The sequence below is a fragment of the Oncorhynchus keta genome, chromosome 15 (assembly GCF_023373465.1).
Source record: "Oncorhynchus keta strain PuntledgeMale-10-30-2019 chromosome 15, Oket_V2, whole genome shotgun sequence".
Taxonomy (NCBI): domain Eukaryota; kingdom Metazoa; phylum Chordata; class Actinopteri; order Salmoniformes; family Salmonidae; genus Oncorhynchus; species Oncorhynchus keta.
Window position 1 is genome coordinate 38,592,708 of NC_068435.1, and position 24,374 is coordinate 38,617,081.

At 45.5% G+C, this 24,374-nt stretch overlaps 1 protein-coding gene across 1 annotated transcript; it reads right to left on the reverse strand.

The window, feature by feature from the left end:
* Positions 1–3,196: 3,196 nt before the first annotated feature.
* Positions 3,197–17,163, reverse strand: LOC127907690 (uncharacterized). The gene is made up of 3 exons (XM_052464269.1): positions 17,080–17,163; positions 15,396–16,464; positions 3,197–3,299 (listed from the first exon to the last, which is right to left on the reverse strand). Exons 1-3 carry the CDS (start codon positions 17,161–17,163, stop codon positions 3,241–3,243), a joined length of 1,212 nt encoding a protein of 403 aa, XP_052320229.1. The 3' UTR covers positions 3,197–3,240.
* Between the last annotated feature and the right edge of the window lie 7,211 nt (positions 17,164–24,374).

Genomic DNA, 24,374 nt, shown 5'->3' on the forward strand with positions numbered 1-24,374 from the left:
AAAAACGTAGTACAATAGTCTTCTAACGTTTTTATACACATTTGACCGATTATATAATAATCCGAATTTGATTATTTTTTCGCCAAAATGGCATAAATTGTAGGCCTGGCTTGAGTATATGAGTACAATGTTGGCATTTAAACTGGACAGTAGCCCTAGGCCGACCATTTTTGAAAGTCAGGCTTACCACAAAAAAATACATTTGAAATGTACAATCAATTACATGATTCCGCCTAAATCAACAATTTTATCGTTGGTAAATCAATTTGTTGCCTAAAGTCGCCAATTAGAATTTCCAAACCATATTCCCCAATCGCAAATTGTGGTCATTTTATGACCATTGGTTCTAGCACGTTATTTCCCTTACAGTAGCTTACAAATGAAATATCAGTCAAATAATCTTCAAGCTTTAAATAAACTTTCATTTCTGATTCCAATAAAAACGTTCAGACCAGTTCAGTTTCAGTAGAATATATTCATCAACCATGCTTTGTTTTGTGTGTGCTTGTGCTCCAGAGGTTTTTTAAAATTATTTTTTATGTCAGTTAAGAACTAATCCTTAATTACTTATCTATCACGTGTGACGCTAGGCTAATTGTCCGCTGCCCTATGAAACTCCCAATCACGGCCAGGTGTGATACAACCTGGATTCGAAACAAGGACTGTAGTGGCATCTTGCACTGAGATACAGTGCCTTAGACCGCTGTGCCAGTCGGGAGCCCGAGGTACCATGATAGTGTGCACTACTATAATAAGCTATAAAAATAGCCTACTATTAGCACAGGCAAGTATAAATTGAGATGGTTCTTGGCCAGAGACAGCACGTCCATCCCTGTTCTGTGGTGATGCCACCCTTGCTCAGCATGGACTCTGTGTGGGCAGTCACCCAGCTCACTGAGGCTCCCCTGGGGGTGGCACACTGTGTAATGCCTGCAAAGCCTACTGGACTGCCAGAGCCAGTTCCAGAGACATTATACTATTTCTTTCATTCATTCAGATTATTTGTTCATTTCTATGATCTGCTCATTCTTCATGGCTTTGGAAAGAAGATGGGTTCTACTGGATGTAGAACTCGATGTTTCCTAGATTGGTTCTATTGTATATGATGTGTGAAGTGGAATTTGAATTCGAATCAGGAAGTGGTTTTCTTTGAATCACACTATTTGCATAATATGTACAGTGCCTTCAGAAAGTATTCACACCCCTTGACCTTACACATTTTGTTGTGTTTCAGCCTGAATTTTAAATTGATTAAATTGAGATTGTGTGTCACTGGCCTACACACAATAACCCATGATGTCAAAGTGGAATTATGTTTTTAGAAATGTTTACAAATGAATTAAAAATGAAAATATGAAATGTCTTGAATCTGTAAGCATTCAACCTCTTTGTTAACCCTAAATAAGTTCAGGAGTGAAATTGTGCCTAAAAATTCACATAGATTGCATGGATTCAGTGTATTAATATTAGTGTTGAACATGATTTATGAATAACTACACCATCTCTGTACAATTATCTGTAAGGTCCTTCAGTCGAGCAGTGAATTTCAAGCACAGATTCAACCACAAAGACCAGGGAGGTTTTCCAATGGTTCGCTGGGTAAATGGGTAAAATAAAAAAGCAGACATTGAATACTCCGTTGAGCAGGGTGCAGTTATTAATTGTACTTTGGATGGTGTATCAATTCACCCAGTCACTACAAAGATACAGGCGGCCTTCCTAACTCAGTTGGCGGAAAGGAAGGAAATTGCTCAGTGACTTCACCATGAGGCCAATGGTGATTTTAAAACAGTTAGAATTTAATGGCTGGGGTAGGAGAAAACTCAGGATTGATCAACAACATTGTAGTTATTCCATAATACTAATATAAATGACAGGGAAAAGAGGGAAGCCTGTACAGAATACAAATATTCCAGAACATGCATCTTGTTTGCAATAAGGCACTAAAGTATCACTGCAAAAAATGTGGCAAAGAAGTTTACTTTTTGTGCTAATACAAAGTGGTATGTTTGGGGCAAATCCAACACAACACATCACTGAGTACCACTCTTCATTTTTTCAAACAAGGTGGTGGATTCATCATGTTATGGGTATGCTTGTCATCGGTAAGGACAACAGAAGTTTTTTTTGTGTAAAAAGAACGGAATAGAGCTACAGGAAAAATCCTAGATTAAAACTTGGTTCAGTCTACTTCCCAAGAGACCCTAGGAGACAAATTCACAGCACAATTACCTAAAACACAAGGCAAAACATACTGTACACTGGGGTTGTTTACCAAGACTACATTGAATGTTGGTCTAGTTACAGTTTGACTAAAATCGGTGTTAAAATCTATGTCAAGACTGGAAAATGGTTGTCTAGCAATGATCAGCAACCAACTTGACAGGGCTTGAAGATTTTTTTTTTACAAAAAATGGGAAAATATTGTACCATCCCGGTGTGCAAAGCTCTTAGAGACATAACTGGAAAGACTCACAGTTGTAATCACTGCTAAAGGTGACTCAGGTGTGTGAATACTTATGCTTATGTGATTTAGGAATATTTTTACTCCTGAACTTACTTAGGGATACTTATTGACACAAGACATTTCAGCTTTTCATTATTTGTAACAAATTCTAAAAACAATTCCACTTTGACATTATGGGGTATTGTGTGTACGCCAGTGACACAACAATCTTTATGTAATCCATTTCAAATGCAGGCTGTAACACAACAAAATGTGGAAGAAGTAAAGATGTGAATATTTTCTGAAGGCCCTGTATCTCTTGGGAGATGATGATCATATGATGACTATCAAATATAGCCACCAGTCAAAACATAATTGGACATTGAACAAACTAAACCAAATAGATACAAAATACTTTCAGAAAACAAACCACTTTTATTGATCTATTTCAGTTCTATTATAGCTGTACACAGCATAAATCATATATCATGCACACCTCAGCAAAAGATCAGCTTAAAAGCAAAACAACTGATCTGTGATCATCGCTAATTGTTTTCCAAACTAGAATGTCTTCAGAGAGCAACAGTCAGCTGTGAAGAACTGAAGTGAGTGTACAAAGTCAATGTCATTATTGTAGAAGCAACTTCTGTATTGTTATTCTGTCCAGTATTGCATGGCCATCATAATCCACATTCTATGAATCTTTATAGCGAGCTTGAAGTTGCTTGAAGTTGCGAGCTTGAACCCCCCCTCTTTTTTTCTTAGGTGAACCAATGGGAGCACTCCACAAGGTCTCATGTGATCCGGTTGGTCCAAACAAGCGACCTTCGATCTTTCACTCTTACACGTCGATCTGTGTGGACACAAAGAGAATGGGTTAGATGATATGTGGCTCTTTCAATTGTTCAGTGCTGTTATGTGGTTAAAATGATACTGAAATCACACTTTGGACTGAACACATAAATGCAGTAAGATAGTATTGCTATCAGTTCAATATGCTAGTAAAGCAGCGCTGATGACAGGGTGATGATGCAGTGTGTGTGTGCACGCGCAGTGGGTAATGATTGCAGGGATGTGCATAAGGACCCCCCTCTTTTTTTCTTAGGTGAACCTAAGAACCTATGTCATGTGTGCATTTGTGTGTATGTGGGGGGGGGCACACTCAAACCCTTATCTCCCAGTGCAGTGATCCCCTCAGTCTGCACACTGACACAGGTCAGCACAAACAGCCTGTGTGTGTGTCTGTGCCCCACCCCACCCCCAACCCCTGACCTCTAGGTGCGGGATGGGGACGTCTAGAGGAAGGGCAGTCAGCTGGGACCCCCAAAATTACACCTCTGGGAAAACACAGACACACAATCCCAGACTCACTCACAGACACACTTCTCTTGTCTGGCTTTTGCAACGTCATGGCCCTATGACTCTACACTGTGATGTTCATAAGGCTAAAATCAATTCCTGTTGTATAGGTGTGTTCCGTTCATTACGGGTAAGGAATAGTCATAACAATTGGTCATAAAGGAGGCAGGCATGGCCGCTTTAAAACAATAACTCAATTCAGACCTATGCATTTTGACAATAAACCAATATCCAAATGCAATAGACTAGGGGATATATATATATATACATATTCAGTTGGAAGTCAGAGGTTTACATACACCTTAGCCAAATACATTTAAACTCAGTTTTTCACAATTCCTTGACTTTTAATCCTAGTAAAAAAGTCCTGTCTTCGGTCAGTTCGGATCACCACTTTTTTTTAAGAATGTGAAATGTCAGAATAATAGTAGAGAAAATAATTTATTTCAGCTTTTTGGTAACAATGTTTTTTTGGTATTTGGTAATATTGCCTTTAAATTGTTTAACTCGGGTCAAACGTTTCGGGTAGCCTTCCACAAGCTTCCCACAATAAGTTGGGTGAATTTAGGCCCATTCCTCCTGACAGAGCTGGTGTAACTGAGTCAGGTTTGTAGGCCTCCTTGCTCGAACATGCTTTTTCAGTTCTGCCCACAAATTTTCTATAGGATTGAGGTCAGGGCTTTGTGATGGCCACTCCAATACCTTGACTTTGTTGTCCTTAAGTCATTTTGCCACAGCTTTGGAAGTATGCTTGGGGTCATTGTCCATTTGGAAGACCCATTTGCGACCAAGCTGTAACTTCCTGACTGATGTCTTGAGATGTTGCTTCAATATATCCACATAATTTTCTTTCCTGATGATGCCATCTATTTTGTGAAGTGCAGCAAAGCAACCCCCACAACATGATGCTGCCACCCCTGTGCTTCACGGTTGGGATGGTGTTCTTCGGCTTGCAAGCCTCCCCCTTTTCCTCCAAACATAATGATGGTCATTATGGCCAAACAGTTCTATTTTTGTTTCATCAGAGTGTCTAGTTTGAGAAATAGATGCCTCACAAATCCTCAACTGGCAGCTTCATTAAATAGTACCCGCAAAACACCAGTCTCAACGTCAACTGTGATGAGGCAACTACGGCATACGGAGTTTCTCTGTCCAGTGTCTGTGTTCTTTTGCTTCTAGGCAGAGTTCCGCTGTCCAGTGTCTGTTCTTTTTCTCATCTTAATCTTTTCTTTTTATTGGCCAGTCTGAGATAAGGCTTTTTCTTTGCAACTCTAATAGGGAATGGGAAAATGGCAATCTTCGTGGTCAATATTTGTATAAATAAAAACCTGTTTAGAAGAAAATCATGGTACCAATCATTGCTTCTAATACACCAGAAAAATGTCCTTGAACCGATTATTTTAAAAGATGGAGCAGCACTGAGCTAGCCTGCAACGTCACTTCCTGGAGTAGCTCAAAGAGAGCAACGAATGTATTCATGAGACGCCATTTGGCTTCAATGTGCTATTGAGTCTTCACATAGTGACCGATGGCTTTTCCCACTCATATAAAGTCATTGCTCTGACTCTAGGGCCCAATGCCTCTCGTACCCATGGAAGGTGGCCCCCACCAGCAGATTGGTCTAATATATTCAGAGGGGTACAGCCTGCCCCTCCTCTCCCCCTCAACTCTCACACTGTTGAAAACTTAGACGAGGCCGCTCACCCCCCCCCCCACCAGACTGGGGTTGAGGGGACTGGGGGAGAGGGCTGATTAGGGGGTTGTCCACCCCACCAGACTGGGGTAGTGGGGTGGTTAAGGGGTTGTCCACCCCACCAGATTGGGGTAGAGGGGTGGTTAGGGGGTTGTCCACCCCACCAGACTGGGGTAGTGGGGTGGTTAAGGGGTTGTCCACCCCACCAGATTGGGGTAGAGGGGTGGTTAGGGGGTTGGCCACCCCACCAGACTGGGGTAGAGGGGTGGTTAAGGGGTTGTCCACCCCACCAGACTGTAGGAGAGGGGTGGTTAGGGGGTTGTCCACCCCACCAGACTGGGGTAGAGGGGTGGTTAGGGGGTTTTCCATCCCAGCAGACTGGGGGAGAGGGGCGGTTAGGGGGTTGTACTGCCAGATCGACTAGTGTCTATAATATATAAAGGCAGGGTTACATTATAAAAGATGGATCCTAACACAGGTCTCTGGTGGTTTTTTAATATGAATAAATGATCCCCAAGACTGTGTGTGTGTGTGTGTGTGTGTGTGTGTGTGTGTGAGAGAGAGAGAGAGAAAGAGAGAGAGAGAGACTTTCTTTCTGTTACTGCTCCTGATATTGTGTCTGTCCAACAAAGACTTCCCCGTGGCCCCCTCATTATAAATACATGTCATTGGATCACACCTCGTCTGAATCACTGGGTCTGCTGTGCTCTAAGTGGCCGTGACTGAGTCCTGAATGAGTGGCTGGAGGACAGTTCTGCCAATAAAGCCTGTGTGTTTGTGCCTGTCTACGGCCCCCAGCCTATGGGAACCACAGCCTCACAGCAGGCTTGGGTCAAGGGTCGGGGGCTGTCTGTTAGACACACACACATATGCATGCACGCTCTTCTCAGACACACACACTCCTGAATCGCCCTTTATGTAAACTACACGAAAGCAAACTTGGACTGAAAGATGAGAATGGAGGGAAATAGATGAGAGGAGAAATAATGGGAAAATGGCAAGGTCATTTGACACATCTCTCATCTACCGCTCTACTAATTGCTTTTACTCTTTACTTGGCAATGCCACTACTGTCTACATATCATTATACTGTAAATCCTACAGGGTTGAAGTGATTTGATTTGATTTGAAGTCTAACCTTTACTCTTGAAGTGTGCCATAAATACTAGGCTGGACTAACAATGCTATTTCTAATGCTTATGAGTTTGCCAAGAGAGTACCCAGCACTTCTGTCATTTAAACCTTGAATGCATAGATAATTAAGACTCTGAAGCATAAATGGTTCCTACAGCATGATGCGGTAAAATAGAGAGAGCGAGAGAGGCATATCAGCTTGCAATCTGGGGCACCGAAGTTTCTGCTGTCTCAACAGAGACCCACGCAGCCATCCCAGTCCTGACTCACTTATCTCCCTGTGGAAAATTAGAACCAGGCCGCAGAATTGTCCTCTCTCTTCCATCCCTCTCCCTTCCTCTCTCTCTCCCTCTCTCTCTCCTACAGCTGCAAATATCAAGGCGGCTATTTCTGACTCAATCCTCTCAGCCCTTGCTCCCTCTTTGCTTCCCTGGATTGGATAGTTTCCTTGGCTTGACTTTCACTCGTCTTTTTAAACTTGGGAGTGAGGTGTGACCTAGACTAAAGGACATGCAAAAGTCCCACTTCTTACTCACAAATAAACAGTAACATAAACAAATACTAGAACCGAGTCACTAGTCTGTGCACAGAATCTGCCTGTGCTATTGTTACTCGGAATTTCAACAGGGGCTACACTGAAGTGCATCATATGGATTTACACTGGGCACTACAACAACTCACACCAGATTGTTCTTGAACTTTTGAGTGATCCAAAGTGGACAATAGTAATGATATGAATGGGGCAGATGAACTTGACTGAGAAAGAGAGAGGGAGAGAACAACTTGAGATTCAGTCAAGAGAGGCTCAGGCTTAAGGCACTAGCTAAAAAAACACATTTCATTGTCCCAGGTTTGTATGTGTGTGCATGGATGTGCATGTGCACATGTGGGTATTAGCAGATATGTTTGCCGGGGCATCTGTTAGAATAGCTCTGAATGTGTTTCTAGACTCATTAATGCAGTTTGGTTACAATGAACAGAACCAGAGATGGCGGCTGGCCATGCTAATCACTGCACTAGCCATGCTAATCACTGCACTAGCCATGCTAATCACTGCACTAGCCATGCTAATCACTGCACCAGCCATGCTAATCACTGCACTAGCCATGCTAATCACTGCACTAGCCTGCCTCTTGCTTCCCAGGACCCTCTGCTGCACATGTCTCCTCCCACTCGCCAGACTAGGACCCAACATAGCCGCCTGCAGACAGCTCCTGATGGGAAATGGAGGTGGCATAGAAGAGGAGGTGAAAGTGAAGGGGGTGAGGGTCTCTCTCCACATTCTCTCCATCACAATTGAATTATAGAAACCACTCTTCTTTATCAGTGGATTGATTCAGCCCAGCTGATGGTGTGTGTGTGTGTGTGTGTGTGTGTGTGTGTGTGTGTGTGTGTGTGTGTGTGTGTGTGTGTGTGTGTGTGTGTGTGTGTGTGTGTGTGTGTGTGTGTGTGTGTGTGTGTGTGTGTGTGTGAACTATTTGCATTGGAATTAGCTACGCTGGCCTGAGATCTTTCCTTAGGATCTGCCATTGTGCAAATAGAGAATTGGATGATGAAATAAGCAAATGGAGGAGTAAAGAAAAAGAAAGATGTGAATGTTTCAATACAACAAGGATTCTGGAGGCGAAGAAGAGCAGATATAGCTACTACACACTATCAGGGCAGAGAGCTGAGAAAGACAAGTGAAACCGCGGCGAGAGAAAAAGGCCGAGACTCAAAAGGTTTCATTGCTAGGCTTGATTTAAGTCAGAGAAACGGCGGCCTGGTGGCGTGTGAAAGTTGGGAGACTACACGCACCCACCCACTTCTCAAAACTCTGGGACAGGGAGACAGGGTCTATGGGTCTATTGAGCAGACGGAGAGGGAGGTGTCCTTTTATAAGCAGAGCTAATGAAGCTTACACCCCAATGCATTAAAGAAGAGAAGCGAGAGTTAGAGCTGGCCTCCTTCACCCTTTCACTCACTTCCTCCCTTTGGAGAGATCCTGGTGAGGTCATGATTTCCCCTCTTAAAGGCGTAGCACAGCTCATAATGCGGAGGTACACACTCTATGCGGCTATAGAGGTGCAGGGGAGAGCAAGGGAGAGCTAAAGGGAATGCTTTTGATGGGTGAGAGAGTAAGGGAGAGCTAAAGTGAATGGTTTTGATGGGTGAGAGAGTAAGGGAGAGCTAAAGTGAATGGTTTTGATGGGTGAGAGAGTAAAGGAGAGCTAAAGTGATTGGTTTTGATGGGTGAGAGAGCAAGGGAGAGCTAAAGTGAATGGTTTTGATGGGTGAGAGAGCAAGGGAGAGCTAAAGTGAATGGTTTTGATGGGTGAGAGAGTAAGGGAGAGCTAAAGGGAATGCTTTTGATGGGTGAGAGAGTAAGGGAGAGCTACAGGGAATGGTTTTGATGGGTGAGAGTGTAAGGGAGAGCTAAAGTGAATGGTTTTGATGGGTGAGAGAGTAAGGGAGAGCTAAAGGGAATGCTTTTGATGGGTGAGAGAGTAAAGGAGAGCTAAAGTGATTGGTTTTGATGGGTGAGAGAGCAAGGGAGAGCTAAAGTGGATGGTTTTGATGGGTGAGAGAGTAAGGGAGAGCTAAAGTGAATGGTTTTGATGGGTGAGAGAGTAAGGGCTCGGGCTACACCGTTCTATTACTGCTTTTCATAGAAACAAATAGGTTTGGACCTTTTAATAGTGCCTGTTTATAAATGAATGAAATATACCAAGCGGTTAAAAGCCTTCTAAAGGCATAGACTAAGCAATGGTCTGACGGAACGGAACACACTGCATCACAAATGTTGAACATGTCATTTGCTTCCTAACATATCTTAGCTGGCAAAGAAGTTCCAGGAATGTCTGAAATCAGAATGTCAATCACAAAACAATCTCACTCTTTCAGTAGGGGAGGTCTAATTTGAGGGGGCCTGAAATCAGAATGTCAATCACAAAACAATCTCACTCTTTCAGTAGGGGAGGTCTAAGTTGAGGGGGCCTGCCTGTCAGTTATTCCAGAGGGGCTGAGTGACATCGGATGATGGAGGACCCCTTCATCACCATCCCCGCAGCAGCATCCAGTCTGACCCTCTCCTGGCCTGAAAGAGGCACTCTGAACTCCAAGGCAAACAAAAGATGGCTACTGCTTAATAAACAGGCCTGAACCTTCATTAGCATCCAGCTAGACCCAGACAGAGTGAGTGGTGTCCCTACAAGCACACACACACTTACAACGAGAGAGGCCCCCGGTTTGGCCTTGACCCTTGAACTCTGGGGTTCCCTTTCACCTGCTGCAGAGGCATTCAGGCCTTGGTGGCCGTCTAGCCAGTGCCTGCCTGTTCTGCATGTATTTTCCTGACGTTCCCACGCTCCCAGTCCAGACATCCAGGACCAGCCTGTTCATCCCCCTCTCCATCACCAGCACACAGCAGTATTTGTTATAGGACATTATGGAGATCCGCATCATGTCTCTCTGTCTGGCCGTCTGACTTCTTTGCCCTCACAACCTCTGCACTCTCTAACCCCACCATTAGTACGGGCGAGCCCCCGAAACCCCACTTGAAATCATTGCCACTTCCTAATGAACGATCGCTATAAATTCCAATGGCGATATCCTCACTTTATTCAGATTGCTCTGTGACTGTGGAACTATCTCCCTTTGTCACAAACGGAGACAACGAAGTGTAATTTCTAAATAGTGTTCAGTCTTCACTGCAGATATGGAACATCTCAGTTGAAATGCTGTCAGCTGATTTTTTTCCATCTGTCTCTGAGGGTGTTTATTTAGTCGTGTTATATTGTCTGTGAATGGCACAACCGCATGTTTCTATATTGCAGCTTCTCAACCTGCCGTAGCGCTTTCCTATTTCACCAGTACCCCTCCCCTCTCCTCTTTCCTCTCTCTCTCCGAGCTTATAGTGCTGTTGATTTCTCTCTACTTCCCTCCTCGTTGCTTCCACTTCCTGTTCCATTATGCATTTCTATTGGCTGTAATCTGCCTTCCGTCCTCTCATTGGACAGAGTGAGGCAGAATATCAATAATGTATTCAACATAAGGCTAAAGCTCTACACTGTAGTGGTGGTGTGTATGTTCGGGTTGTGTATATGTCTGGGTCGTCGGACAGCATATTGGCTCCCTCACTGCGCTGAATATGTAAATGACTCACACACATGCACATATACGCAGATCAAGACATGGCAAACACCCCCTACTCCCCAAACCCCCTAAACTCTTACCCATTCAAACACCTCACCCCCCCAACCCCCAGGTCTAGACACCCAAATCACCTCAGTCTCCTCCTCACCCAGAATCCCCTAAACCCCAAATACAGACCCCCACCCCCTCCCCTTCCTCGCTCCCACAACCATCGGACATACCCTATGATTCACGTGACCGCCATTTTGCACACATATAGCCAACTGTACAGGTCTGACTGCAGCAGCTGCCTGGCTGCATGGGCGAATGCAAATACGAAGACAGCATTGTTGCTCAGCTACTCAGACCATTCGCCTCCAATGAATTAATGGGCAAAAACTGTGAGGCTCAATTAAATGTAACTATGGGAACAATGCTCTAGAGGATTTCTTTTATGAGAAATATTAGTCTCCATCCACCTAATTTCCAGACTTTAACATTTTAATTAATTGACAGTATTGGCTAGTTATTATAAAATGCAGAATTCAGATGAGTAAATGTGCAGTGAAATGATGCCTCACCTTGTATTTTCCCCTGTATTTTCCCCTGTATTTTCCCTTGTATTTTCCCCTGTATTTCCCCCTGTATTTTCCCCTGTATATTCCCCTGTATATTCCCCTGTATTATCCCCTGTATTCCCCCTGTATTTCCCCTGTATTTTCCCCTATATTTCCCCTGTATTTCCCCAGTATTGGCCCTGTATATTCCCCTGTGCTTTCCCCTGTATTTCCCCCTGTATTCCCCCTGTATTTCCCCTGTATTTCCCCCTGTATTCCCTCTGTATTTCCCCTGTATTTTCCCCTGTATATTCCCTGTATTTCCCCCTGTATTTTCCCCTGTATTTCCCTGTATTTTCCCCTGTATTTCTCCTGTATTCCCCCTGTATTTCCCCTGTATTTCCCCCTGTATATTCCCCTGTATTTTCCCTTGTATTTCCCCTGTATTTCCCCCTGTATTTCCCCTGTATATTCCCCTGTATTTTCCCCTATATTCCCCCTGTATTCCCCCTGTATTTCCCCGTGTAATTCCCCTGTATATTCCCCTGTATTTCCCCCTGTATTCCCCCTGTATTTCCCCTGTATTTCCCCTGTATTTTCCCCTGTATTTCCCCTGTATATTCCCCTGTATTTTCCCTTGTATTTCCCCTGTATTTCCCCCTGTATTTCCCCTGTATTTTCCCCTGTATATTCCCCTGTATTTTCCCCTGTATTTCCCCTGTATTTCCCCCTGTAATTCCCCTGTATATTCCCCTGTATTTCCCCCTGTATTTCCCCTGTATTTTCCCCTGTATTTTCCCCTGTATTTTCCCTTGTATTTCCTCTGTATTTCCCGCTGTATTTTCCCTGTATTTCCCCTGTATTTTCCCCTGTATTTTCCCTTGTATTTCCACTGTATTTTCCCCTGTAGTTTCCCCTGTATATTCCCCTGTATTTCCCCTGTATTGTCCCCTGTATTTTCCCTTGTATTTCCCCTGGATTTCCCCCTGTATTTTCCCTGTATTTTCCCCTGTATTTCCCCTGTATTTTCCCCTGTATTTTCCCTTGTATTTCCCCTGTATTTTCCCCTGTATTTCCCCTTGTATTTCCCCTGTATTTTCCCCTGTATTTCCCCTGTATTTTCCCTTGTATTTCCCCTGTATTTTCCCTTGTATTTCCCCTGTATTTCCCCATGTATTTCCCCTGTATTTTCCCCTGTATTTCCCCTGTATTTCCCCCTATATTTTCCCCTGTATTTTCCCTTGTATTTCCCCTGTATTTCCCCTGTATTTCCCCCTGTATTTTCCCCCATCTGTCTGACCTGTCTGAAAAACACTGAGATACTTGAAAACAATAGTATCAGACATTTCTCTCCGCAATAAGGAGAGCATCAGCTCAAAGGTGAATGACTCAATGCTATTTCCATTCCTCTCATTGTACATCTCTCATTTAACCTCCAATTTGAATTATATACTGAAATAGCAGAGTGGGTTACTCCACAGCTTGGCGACTGGATAATATATATACACAGATGTGTCCAATGCCATGGAAACCAGACGACCTACTATGAGAGACCAGTGTGCATGATAATGAGGCTATTATGGTCTGTCTGGAATTGGTTGGGCCTGGGCATCCCCTCTTAATTACAGTCTGTGTGTGTGTCTTGCTTTTCATTTACGTGTGTCTGTACATGGATGTCTGTATGCGTGTGTGTGTGTGTGTGCCAATAAACGAGTGTATGTCTGTGTGTGTGCCAATAAACGAGTGTCTGTCTGTGTGTGTGAGTGCGTGCGAATAATCATGTTTCTGGGGGCATTTGATTAACAAAAGCCCCTGCCTCTCTGTACAGTGAGTGATTTGCATTTCCCAGACTCACACATCCCCCCCATATGCCACCGCCAGATCATTATTTTATTGTAGCCACATTACCTCTATAAAACACAATTTTACACACACACATCACAGGGGAAACCAACAGCGGTGCCTTTCTACTTAGTATACACACACTCACCACCTCTATGGCATGATTATGAGCATTTAGCTGTGTCGGCACACACGGTAACTAAATCAAGTGGATATGCAAATGCAATTAGCCTAGATTTGCATACGGCGGGTAAGGAAACAGATGGCGCGAGAAATGAGACGCCGATGGCCGCCATCTTTGTAAGAGGAATAGAGTGGTGGCCATTTTGTCTGAGGCTGTGCCCGTCTGGATGAAAACAACTGCGCTGCGTCACCGTGACTAGGACGGTATATCTTGGCACTAGCGCCCTATAACAGACAGCTGCTTTACAGTAGGCACATACACAGGAAAAGAAGGGGTGTGAGGGAGACCCTCCATTATGGGCTGGTCGTAGTACACATACACAGGAAAAGAAGGGGTGTGAGGGAGACCCTCCATTAGGGGCTGGTCGTAGTACACATACACAGGAAAAGAAGGGGTGTGAGGGAGACCCTCCATTATGGGCTGGTCGTAGTACACATACACAGGAAAAGAAGGGGTGTGAGGGAGACCCTCCATTAGGGGCTGGTCGTAGTACACATACACAGGAAAAGAAGGGGTGTGAGGGAGACCCTCCATTATGGGCTGGTCGTAGTACACATACACAGGAAAAGAAGGGGTGTGAGGGAGACCCTCCATTAGGGGCTGGTCGTAGTACACATACACAGGAAAAGAAGGGGTGTGAGGGAGACCCTCCATTAGGGGCTGGTCATACACATACACAGGAAAAGAAGGGGTGTGAGGGAGACCCTCCATTAGGGGCTGGTCGTAGTACACATACACAGGAAAAGAAAGGGTGTGAGGGAGACCCTCCATTATGGGCTGGTCGTAGTACACATACACAGGAAAAGAAGGGGTGTGAGGGAGACCCTCCATTATGGGCTGGTCGTAGTACACATACACAGGAAAAGAAGGGGTGTGAGGGAGACCCTCCATTAGGGGCTGGTCGTAGTACACATACACAGGAAAAGAAGGGGTGTGAGGGAGACCCTCCATTATGGGCTGGTCGTAGTACACATACACAGGAAAAGAAGGGGTGTGAGGGGACCCTCCATTAGGGGCTGGAGTACACATACACAGGAAAAGAAGGGGTGTGAGGAGACCCTCCATTATGGGCTGGTCGTAGTACACATACACAGGAAAAGAAGGGGTGTGAGGGAGACCCTCCACAGTAGTACACATACACAGGAAAAGAAGGGGTGTGAGGGGACCCTCCATTAGGGGGCTGGTCCTAGTACACATACACAGGAAAAGAAGGGGTGTGAGGGAGACCCTCCATTATGGGCTGGTCGTAGTACACATACACAGGAAAAGAAGGGGTGTGAGGGAGACCCTCCATTAGGGGCTGGTCGTAGTACACATACACAGGAAAAGAAGGGGTGTGAGGGAGACCCTCCATTATGGGCTGGTCGTAGTACACATACACAGGAAAAGAAGGGGTGTGAGGGAGACCCTCCATTATGGGCTGGTCGTAGTACACATACACAGGAAAAGAAGGGGTGTGAGGGAGACCTTCATTATTGCTGGGTACAGTGCATCTGAAAGAGATGCTATTCAAGACCAATACAGATTTGTGGGTTGTGTGTGTTAGTCCCACAATACAGGTACCCCGCTACCAGTACAGGTGCATCAAAGCTGGGACCGAGAGACTGAAAAACAGCTTCTATCCAAAGGCCATCAGACTTAAATAGTCATCACTAGCCAGCCTCTCCCCAGTACCTTAGTCACTGTTACTAGCTGGGTACCACCCGATACCCCCTTCATATGTACAAATAATGCTGTGCACATCTTTTCTATACATATACTGACTATACACACAATTATATATGTAAAACAAATTCCGGACTCTGACATTGCTCTTAATTTACATTTTTAGATGTTTGTTTATTGGTTTGTATTGCTCTGTGTTACTGCACTACTGGAGCTAGAAACACAGCATTTCACTGCACCTGCCATAACATCTGCAAATATGTGTATGCGACGAATAAAATTGGATTGTAGGTATAATTTTTCTTTATATTAGATTGTAATTACAGGGAATTGCTGTTTGAAAGAAGAAGTATTGTCAGTGTGTGTAACAGCGGGAGAGTATGTTGTTACTGAGTAAGATACCTGTCTGCTGGTTCTGTGTTTTTCCAGGGAGTGTCCAGTTATCTGTACTGCTCCTGTTGATGGCCTTGTGTTTTCCAGAGAGTGTCCAGTTATCTGTACTGCTCCTGTTGATGGCCTTGTGTTTTCCAGGGAGTGTCCAGTTATCTGTACTGCTCCTGTTGATGGCCTTGTGTTTTCCAGAGAGTGTCCAGTTATCTGTACTGCTCCTGTTGATGGCCTTGTGTTTTCCAGGGAGTGTCCAGTTATCTGTACTGCTCCTGTTGATGGCCTTGTGTTTTCCAGGGAGTGTCCAGTTATCTGTACTGCTCCTGTTGATGGCCTTGTGTTTTCCAGGGAGTGTCCAGTTATCTGTACTGCTCCTGTTGATGGCCTTGTGTTTTCCAGGGAGTGTCCAGTTATCTGTACTGCTCCTGTTGATGGCCTTGTGTTTTCCAGGGAGTGTCCAGTTATCTGTACTGCTCCTGCTGATGGCCTTGTGTTTTCCAGTGAGTGTCCAGTTATCTGTACTGCTCCTGTTGATGGCCTTGTGTTTTCCAGGGAGTGTCCAGTTATCTGTACTGCTCCTGTTGATGGCCTTGTGTTTTCCAGGGAGTGTCCAGTTATCTGTACTGCTCCTGTTGATGGCCTTGTGTTTTCCAGGGAGTGTCCAGTTATCTGTACTGCTCCTGTTGATGGCCTTGTGTTTTCCAGGGAGTGTCCAGTTATCTGTACTGCTCCTGTTGATGGCCTTGTGTTTTCCAGGGAGTGTCCAGTTATCTGTACTGCTCCTGTTGATGGCCTTGTGTTTTCCAGGGAGTGTCCAGTTATCTGTACTGCTCCTGCTGATGGCCTTGTGTTTTCCAGTGAGTGTCCAGTTATCTGTACTGCTCCTGTTGATGGTCTTGTGTTTTCCAGGGAGTGTCCAGTTATCTGTACTGCTCCTGTTGATGGCCTTGTGTTTTCCAGGGAGTGTCCAGTTATCTGTACTGCTCCTGTTGATGGCCTTGTGTTTTCCAGGGAGTGTCCAGTTATCTGTACTGCTCCTGTTGATGGCCTTGTGTTTTCCAGGGTCCTTTATGTCCCTTTTATTCTAGCTGGTCAAAATGAATGAACTACATTTATAGGGGATCTGACCTGGGCTTTACTTTTCATGGGTTGTTGTCTTTTGTTCTATGTTCTTTGATCATGCCAATTGGAATTGAACAATGAAGAGCCTGATAAAACTAAATGGATTTCAGTGGTTGTTGTGGTTTGTATATCGCTGTGGGTGAAGCACGCCAGTGTAGAAAAGAAAAATAGAAGTGTAAAAATGAGACGTTACTGTCTCTTTGACAAATGTAAAAGCGTCCCCGGGAATAAGCAGAGAGTGGATCTGAGGTCTGGATCAAAAACCAGAACCCCCCCACCAGCATTCACACACAGCTACAGGGTGCAGGTGGGGCAGTACGTCAATCTTTTTTTAAGAAAGCAGAAATAAAGAGAGATGGAAATCCCCTTTAGCATTCTATGAAAATAATCATAATAACTCAGGAGAGTGTGTATCATGTTGTTGGGAGGCCCCTTCCAGCAGAACCACACACACCCAGTGTGGTTAGGGACCCAGGCCCAGTCTGAGGAGCCTTGGCTGGGGCTGAGCGAGGTCAAGATGGGCCTCCTCTGGAGGTCTCCAGGCCCTTAGGCCATGGGCTAACCTGGACAACCCCACTCTGTTCTCCACATTCTCTTCTCCATATTGATTTCTCTTGCCGTCATCTCCAGAGGTGCTGGTAACCAGCAGGGACTTATTCATGCCTCACCAGCCCACTCAGGAGCTCCCTTTTGGGGCCGCACTCGCTTCAAAGGGCCCTGGGATGGGAGGGTGGAGCAGGGGAGGAGAGACGAGGACAAGAGCCCATGGCAATGAATGGATGAACAGCCGCGTAAGAGCCTCTCTCCCTCTCTGTTCAGTCGTCTACCCAGCCTTCATCCTTCACTCCATCCGCCCCCTCTTTCTTTTTCACCATCTGTTAAAGGAAAATACAGAGAAACTGTTTGTTTTTTTACCTTTAGCATTCGACAACTCTCCGCTTTCATGCAAATGTGTTACAGCAGCACTTTGATGATGGAGATGTGGGATGCAAACACCAACTAGTGCTTTCGTAACGTTGCCTCAAGGCTCTACTAAACACAAACAGACACTACAGAAATGAAAAGACATGCGATGGACACGTTGACCTTATGCTCATAATAACACGTTTTATTGGCATATACAATGTATTACACAATGATAACAAAGCTTGCAAAGCAACCTTTTTTTGTTTTAGTTTGATATGCTGCAATGCCATCTGATTTGTTATCGGGTTGATTTTGAATTCATCATTTCAGTAATCACACTAATATCTCTCTGATAACCTCCCCAACTGTTCTGTTCTGCCTTCCAAAGCCAGAACTCCCTGTCTGTCATCCCCAACTGTTCTGATGGTAATATGGCCTTCCAAAGCCAGAACTCCCTGTCTGTCATCCCCAACTGTTCTGATGGTAATATGGCCTTCCAAAGCCAGAACTCCCTGTCTGTCATCCCCAACTGTTCTGATGGTAATATGGCCTTCCAAAGCCAGAACTCCCTGTCTGTCATCCCCAACTGTTCTGATGGTAATATGGCCTTCCAAAGCCAGAACTCACTGTCTGTCATCCCCAACTGTTCTGATGGTAATATGGCCTTCCAAAGCCAGAACTCCCTGTCTGTCATCCCCAACTGTTCTGATGGTAATATGGCCTTCCAAAGCCAGAACTCCCTGTCTGTCATCCCCAACTGTTCTGATGGTAATATGGCCTTCCAAAGCCAGAACTCCCTGTCTGTCATCCCCAACTGTTCTGATGGTAATATGGCCTTCCAAAGCCAGTACTCACTGTCTGTCATCCCCAACTGTTCTGATGGTAATATGGCCTTCCAGAGCCAGAACTCACTGTCTGTCATCCCCAACTGTTCTGATGGTAATATGGCCTTCCAAAGCCAGAACTCCCTGTCTGTCATCCCCAACTGTTCTGATGGTAATATGGCCTTCCAAAGCCAGAACTCCCTGTCTGTCAACCCCAACTGTTCTGATGGTAATATGGCCTTCCAAAGCCAGAACTCCCTGTCTGTCATCCCCAACTGTTCTGATGGTAATATGGCCTTCCAAAGCCAGAACTCCCTGTCTGTCATCCCCAACTGTTCTGATGGTAATATGGCCTTCCAAAGCCAGAACTCCTGTCTGTCATCCCCAACTGTTCTGATGGTAATATGGCCTTCCAAAGCCAGAACTCACTGTCTGTCATCCCCAACTGTTCTGATGGTAATATGGCCTTCCAAAGCCAGAACTCCCTGTCTGTCATCCCCAACTGTTCTGATGGTAATATGGCCTTCCAAAGCCAGAACTCACTGTCTGTCATCCCCAACTGTTCTGATGGTAATATGGCCTTCCAAAGCCAGAACTCACTGTCTGTCATCCCCAACTGTTCTGATGGTAATATGGCCTTCCAGAGCCAGAACTCACTGTCTGTCATCCCCAACTGTTCTGATGGTAATATGGCCTTCCAAAGCCAGAACTCCCTGTCTGTCATCCCCAACTGTTCTGATGGTAATATGGCCTTCCAAAGCCAGAACTCACTGTCTGTCATCCCCAACTGTTCTGATGGTAATATGGCCTTCCAAAGCCAGAACTCCCTGTCTGTCATCCCCAACTGTTCTGATGGTAATATGGCCTTCCAAAGCCAGAACTCACTGTCTGTCATCCCCAACTGTTCTGATGGTAATATGGCCTTCCAGAGCCAGAACTCACTGTCTGTCATCCCCAACTGTTCTGATGGTAATATGGCCTTCCAGAGCCAGAACTCACTGTCTGTCATCCCCAACTGTTCTGATGGTAATATGGCCTTCCAAAGCCAGAACTCACTGTCTGTCATCCCCAACTGTTCTGATGGTAATATGGCCTTCCAAAGCCAGAACTCACTGTCTGTCATCCCCAACTGTTCTGATGGTAATATGGCCTTCCAAAGCCAGAACTCACTGTCTGTCATCCCCAACTGTTCTGATGGTAATATGGCCTTCCAGAGCCAGAACTCACTGTCTGTCATCCCCATCTGTTCTGATGGTATTATGGCCTTCCAGAGCCAGAACTCACTGTCTGTCATCCCCAACTGTTCTGATGGTAATATGGCCTTCCAAAGCCAGAACTCACTGTCTGTCATCCCCAACTGTTCTGATGGTAATATGGCCTTCCAAAGCCAGAACTCACTGTCTGTCATCCCCAACTGTTCTGATGGTAATATGGCCTTCCAGAGCCAGAACTCACTGTCTGTCATCCCCATCTGTTCTGATGGTATTATGGCCTTCCAAAACCAGAACTCACTGTCTGTCATCCCCAACTGTTCTGATGGTAATATGGCCTTCCAAAACCAGAACTCACTGTCTGTCATCCCCAACTGTTCTGATGGTAATATGGCCTTCCAAAGCCAGAACTCACTGTCTGTCATCCCCAACTGTTCTGATGGTAATATGGCCTTCCAAAGCCAGAACTCACTGTCTGTCATCCCCATCTGTTCTGATGGTATTATGGCCTTCCAAAGCCAGAACTCACTGTCTGTCATCCCCAACTGTTCTGATGGTAATAGCAGAATGGACATTCCTTTATGTACACATCGGCCGTTTGTCTTTCTTTCCCTACTGTGAAAGAGCTGGCCTGGGCCTCCCACCACAACCACACACCCAATGTACCTATTTATGCCTATAAGATCCAGGGGCCAGGAGATGTCGACCTATGGGGATGGTAAGCATGATGATGAACATAGCTATGGTTGTAAAAGGCGTTTGGGAGACTTGAAAAGTAATGCAAATGTGCAGGACATCTAGGTTGGTAGTGGTATGCAAGTTTTTGTTGACTGTGTATTTCAGTGGAAAACTGCAGTACAGAATGTGTGTGTATCTGTGTGTCCTTCACATGTCAATGCATTCTTATGTGGGAGTGTGTTTGCTTAAGACAGAAAATAGTAGGGACCAGAGAGGTCAGGGGTGCAGCCACGATGGCCTATGCAAAGGGGGGTTATGTGGAGGAAGATTCAGACACAATACTCCCATTGAGAGGGCTCAGACATGGGTGTTAACTCCCCATTCCCCCACACACAATAGTGCTCCCCACCAGAGGCGGACTGAGGGACAATGTTAGTTCAAGGCAGCCCTCCACTAAGCACGGAATAAAGGCACTGCATTATAAAGACAGGAGCAGAGAGGGAGGGTTGAGAGATGAAATGCAAAGGGGAGAGGGGGAGAGAGAGATACAGAGAGAGACAGAGAGACAGAAACAAAGACGGAGAGACAGAGACAGAGACAGAGACAGAGAGAGAGAGAGAGAGAGAGAGAGAGAGAGAGAGAGAGAGAGAGAGAGAGAGAGAGAGAGAGAGAGAGAGAGAGAGAGAGAGGTAACTTCCACAAAGCTGTGAACGATCTGAGAGACAAGGCAAGAAGGGCATTCTATGCCATCAAAAGGAACATAAATTTCAACATACCAATTAGGATTTGGCTAAAAACACTTGAATCAGTCATAGAGCCCATTGCCCTTTATGGTTGTGAGGTCTGGGGTCCGCTCACCTTCCAAGACTTCACAAAATGGGACAAACACCAAATTGAGACTCTGCATGCAGAAGTCTGCAAAACTATCCTCCGTGTAGAACACCAAATAATGCATGCAGAGCAGAATTAGGCCGATACCCACTCATTATCAAAATCCAGAAAAGAGCCGTTAAATTCTATAACCACCTAAAAGGAAGCGATTCACAAACCTTCCATAACAAAGCCATCACCTACAGAGAGATGAACCTGGAGAAGAGTCCCCTAAGCAAGCTGGTCCTGGGGCTCTGTTCACAAACACAAACACACCCTACGGAGCCCAAGGACAGCAGCACAATTAGACCCAAACAAATCATGAGAAAACAAAAAGATAATTACTTGACACATTGGAAAGTATTAACAAAAAAACAGAGCAAACTAGAATGCTATTGGCCCTACACAGAGAGTACACAGCGGCAGAATACCTGACCACTGTGACTGACCCAAAATTAAGGAAAGCTTTGACTATGTACAGACTCAGTGAGCATAGCCTTGCTATTGAGAAAGGCCGCCGTTGGCAGACATGGCTCTCAAGACAGGCTATGTACTCACTGCCCACAAAATGAGGTGGAAACTGAGCTGCACTTCCTAACCTCCTACCCAATGTATGACCATATTAGAGAGACATATTTCCCTCAGATTACACAGATTCACAAAGAATTCGAAAACAAATCCAATTTTGATAAACTCCCATATCTACTGGGTGAAATTCCACAGTGTGCCATCACAGCAGTAAGATTTGTGACCTGTTGCCACGAGAAAAGGGCAACCAGTGAAGAACAAACACCATTGTAAATACAACCCATATTTATGCTTATTTATTTTATCTTGTGTCCTTTAACCATTTGTACATTTTTAAAACACTGTATATATATAATATTACATTTGTAATGTCTTTATTGTTTTGAAACTTCTGTATGTGTAATGTTTACTGTTCATTTTTATTGTTTATTTCACTTTTGTATATTATCTACCTCACTTGCTTTGGCAATGTTAACACATGTGTCCCATGCCAATAAAGCCCTTGAATTGAATTGAATCTGTGTGTCAGCACTGAGGGTGAGTAGCCCAGGGTCCATGGCTTTGGACTTGAGGAAAAATAGGAATGGGGGCAGGAGGAATGGGAGCAGGAGGTTTGGGAGCAGGAGGAATGGGAGCAGGAGGAATGGGAGCAGGAGGTTTGGGAGCAGGAGGAATGGAAGCAGGAGGTTTGCGAGCCGGAGGAATGGGAGCAGGAGTAATGGGAGCAGGAGGTTTGGGAGCAGGAGAAATGGGAGCAGGAGATTTGGGAGCAGGATAAATGGGAGCAGGAGGAATGGGAGCAGGAGGATATGGGCGCAGGAGAAATGGGAGCAGGAGAAATGGGAGCAGGAGGAATGGGAGCAGGAGGAATGGGGGCAGGAGGAATGGGAGCAGGAGGAATGGGAGCAGGAGGAATGGGAGCAGGAGGTTTGGGAGCAGGAGGAATGGGAGCAGGAGGAATGGGAGCAGGGGGAATGGGAGCAGGAGGAATGGGAGCAGGAGGCTTGGGAACCCTCGGAATGGGAGCAGGAGGAATGGGAGCAGGAGGTTTGGGAGCAGGAGGAATGGGAGCAGGAGGAATGGGAGCAGGAGGAATGGGAGCAGGGGGAATGGGAGCAGGAGGAATGGGGGCAGGAGGAATGGGAGCAGGAGGAATGGGAGCAGGAGGAATGGGAGCAGGAGGTTTGGGAGCAGGAGGAATGGGAGCAGGAGGAATGGGAGCAGGAGGAATGGGAGCAGGGGGAATGGGAGCAGGAGGAATGGGAGCAGGAGGCTTGGGAGCCCTAGGAATGGGAGCAGGAGGAATGGGAGCAGGAGGAAGATAGAGATACAGAGAAGGGGAGACTAATAGGAGGGCTACAGGTTCAACTGAATAGGAGTATGCAGAGTATTAAGGGGTGACGTAATATCATCTCATCAGAAAGCTCACAGGGTTGCTCCAAAAGTCTCAAAAAACAACAAATATATCACCAGCATTGCCAGTGGCAAAACAACATATTTATTGGTCTGTGGTTACAGGGGGAGCTAGTTAATAGGGAGTAGAGGCCCTCTCTCTCACTGGGGGGCTAATGGACCCCTGCGGTTGGAGGGGGGAGCTTTGTCCTGCAGTAAAGGATTACACTGCTAAAACAGGGGAAAGACCCCACACCCTTCAACCTCTCGCAGACTGCAGTGAACCAAGAGGAACGAGAAAAGGAGAGCAAACAGTTACAGCTAATTCAACTAAAACATACTAAACACCACATAAAAACAAGCGAGAACGCAAGAGAAAGCGAGGAAATAACAAAAGGGGAATGTGAGAGATAGAGCGATAAATGAAGAGGGAATTGAGGTCAAATCTGGAAAGAAACGTATTTCTCTCCTTTATGTCTGTCTCCGTTTTGATTGACAGCTTGTAGGCTCATACTAGACAGGCAGCTCTCTAACTCTAACCTTCTCTCGCCTCCCCTCTTCATTTCCCCTCTTTCCCCTCCCCTCATGTCTCCTTTCCCCCCCATTTCTTCAGCTCTCCTTTCCTCTCCACACCCAGTATATTGCCTCATAGCTGCAGTGCAGAGGGAATGTCAGACTGTCAGAAACACACAGCACCCAGAATACCAAATATTTCTGACTATAAAAATCACATATATTTGTATACTAATGAAGCTACACTTTAAAGTGGCATTTGTAAAAAAAACAAACACACAACACAGCATATGACCTATTATATGTACTATTCTGAAAGCCTTGTCGGTCTCTCTCTTCACTGTCGCTTCAAAGACTAGAGGGAGTGTATTCTATTCAAACAGCAGGGTATAAACTCCACTAACAAACCCAATAAACAGACTATACATCCCCTCACAATCCTCTCAATGTGCACACTGACTGTCACAATACGTCTTTACACAGAGCTAATTAGGAGGAGGGCCCCGTCTCTGTCCTCTACCTCTGCCCGAGGGAGGGGAGGAGAGAAGCAGAGAGGGGTGAGTGCTAAGTCTCTGTCCTCTACCTCTGCCCGAGGGAGGGGAGGAGAGAAGCAGAGAGGGATGAGTGCTTAGTCTCTGTCCTCTACCTCGCCCGAGGGAGGGGAGGAGAGAAGCAGAGAGGGATGAGTGCTTAGTCTCTGTCCTCTACCTCTGCCTGAGGGAGGGGAGGAGAGAAGCAGAGAGGGATGAGTGCTTAGTCTCTGTCCTCTACCTCGCCCGAGGGAGGGGAGGAGAGAAGCAGAGAGGGATGAGTGCTTAGTCTCTGTTTACTCTGAGGACTGGCGGGGTGTGTCTTTGATTTTCCTGAATGTAAAGTTGGGGTGGGTAATCGAGTCAGGGGTGAGCGATATTAGTGTGACACATCCCCAAGTAGCATGGATGCAGCGGAGG

Excerpts from the sequence above, each read along its gene's own strand:
- LOC127907690 (XM_052464269.1), bottom strand. The coding sequence starts at position 17,163 with ATGAATAAGTCCCTGCTGGTTACCAGCACCTCTGGAGATGACGGCAAG. Across the intron at positions 16,465-17,079 it reads AAGAGAATGTGGAGAACAGA|AATAAAAGGGACATAAAGGA; the intron begins GTGGGGTTGTCC and ends TTGACCAGCTAG. Across the intron at positions 3,300-15,395 it reads AACACAGAACCAGCAGACAG|ATCGACGTGTAAGAGTGAAA; the intron begins GTATCTTACTCA and ends GTGTCCACACAG.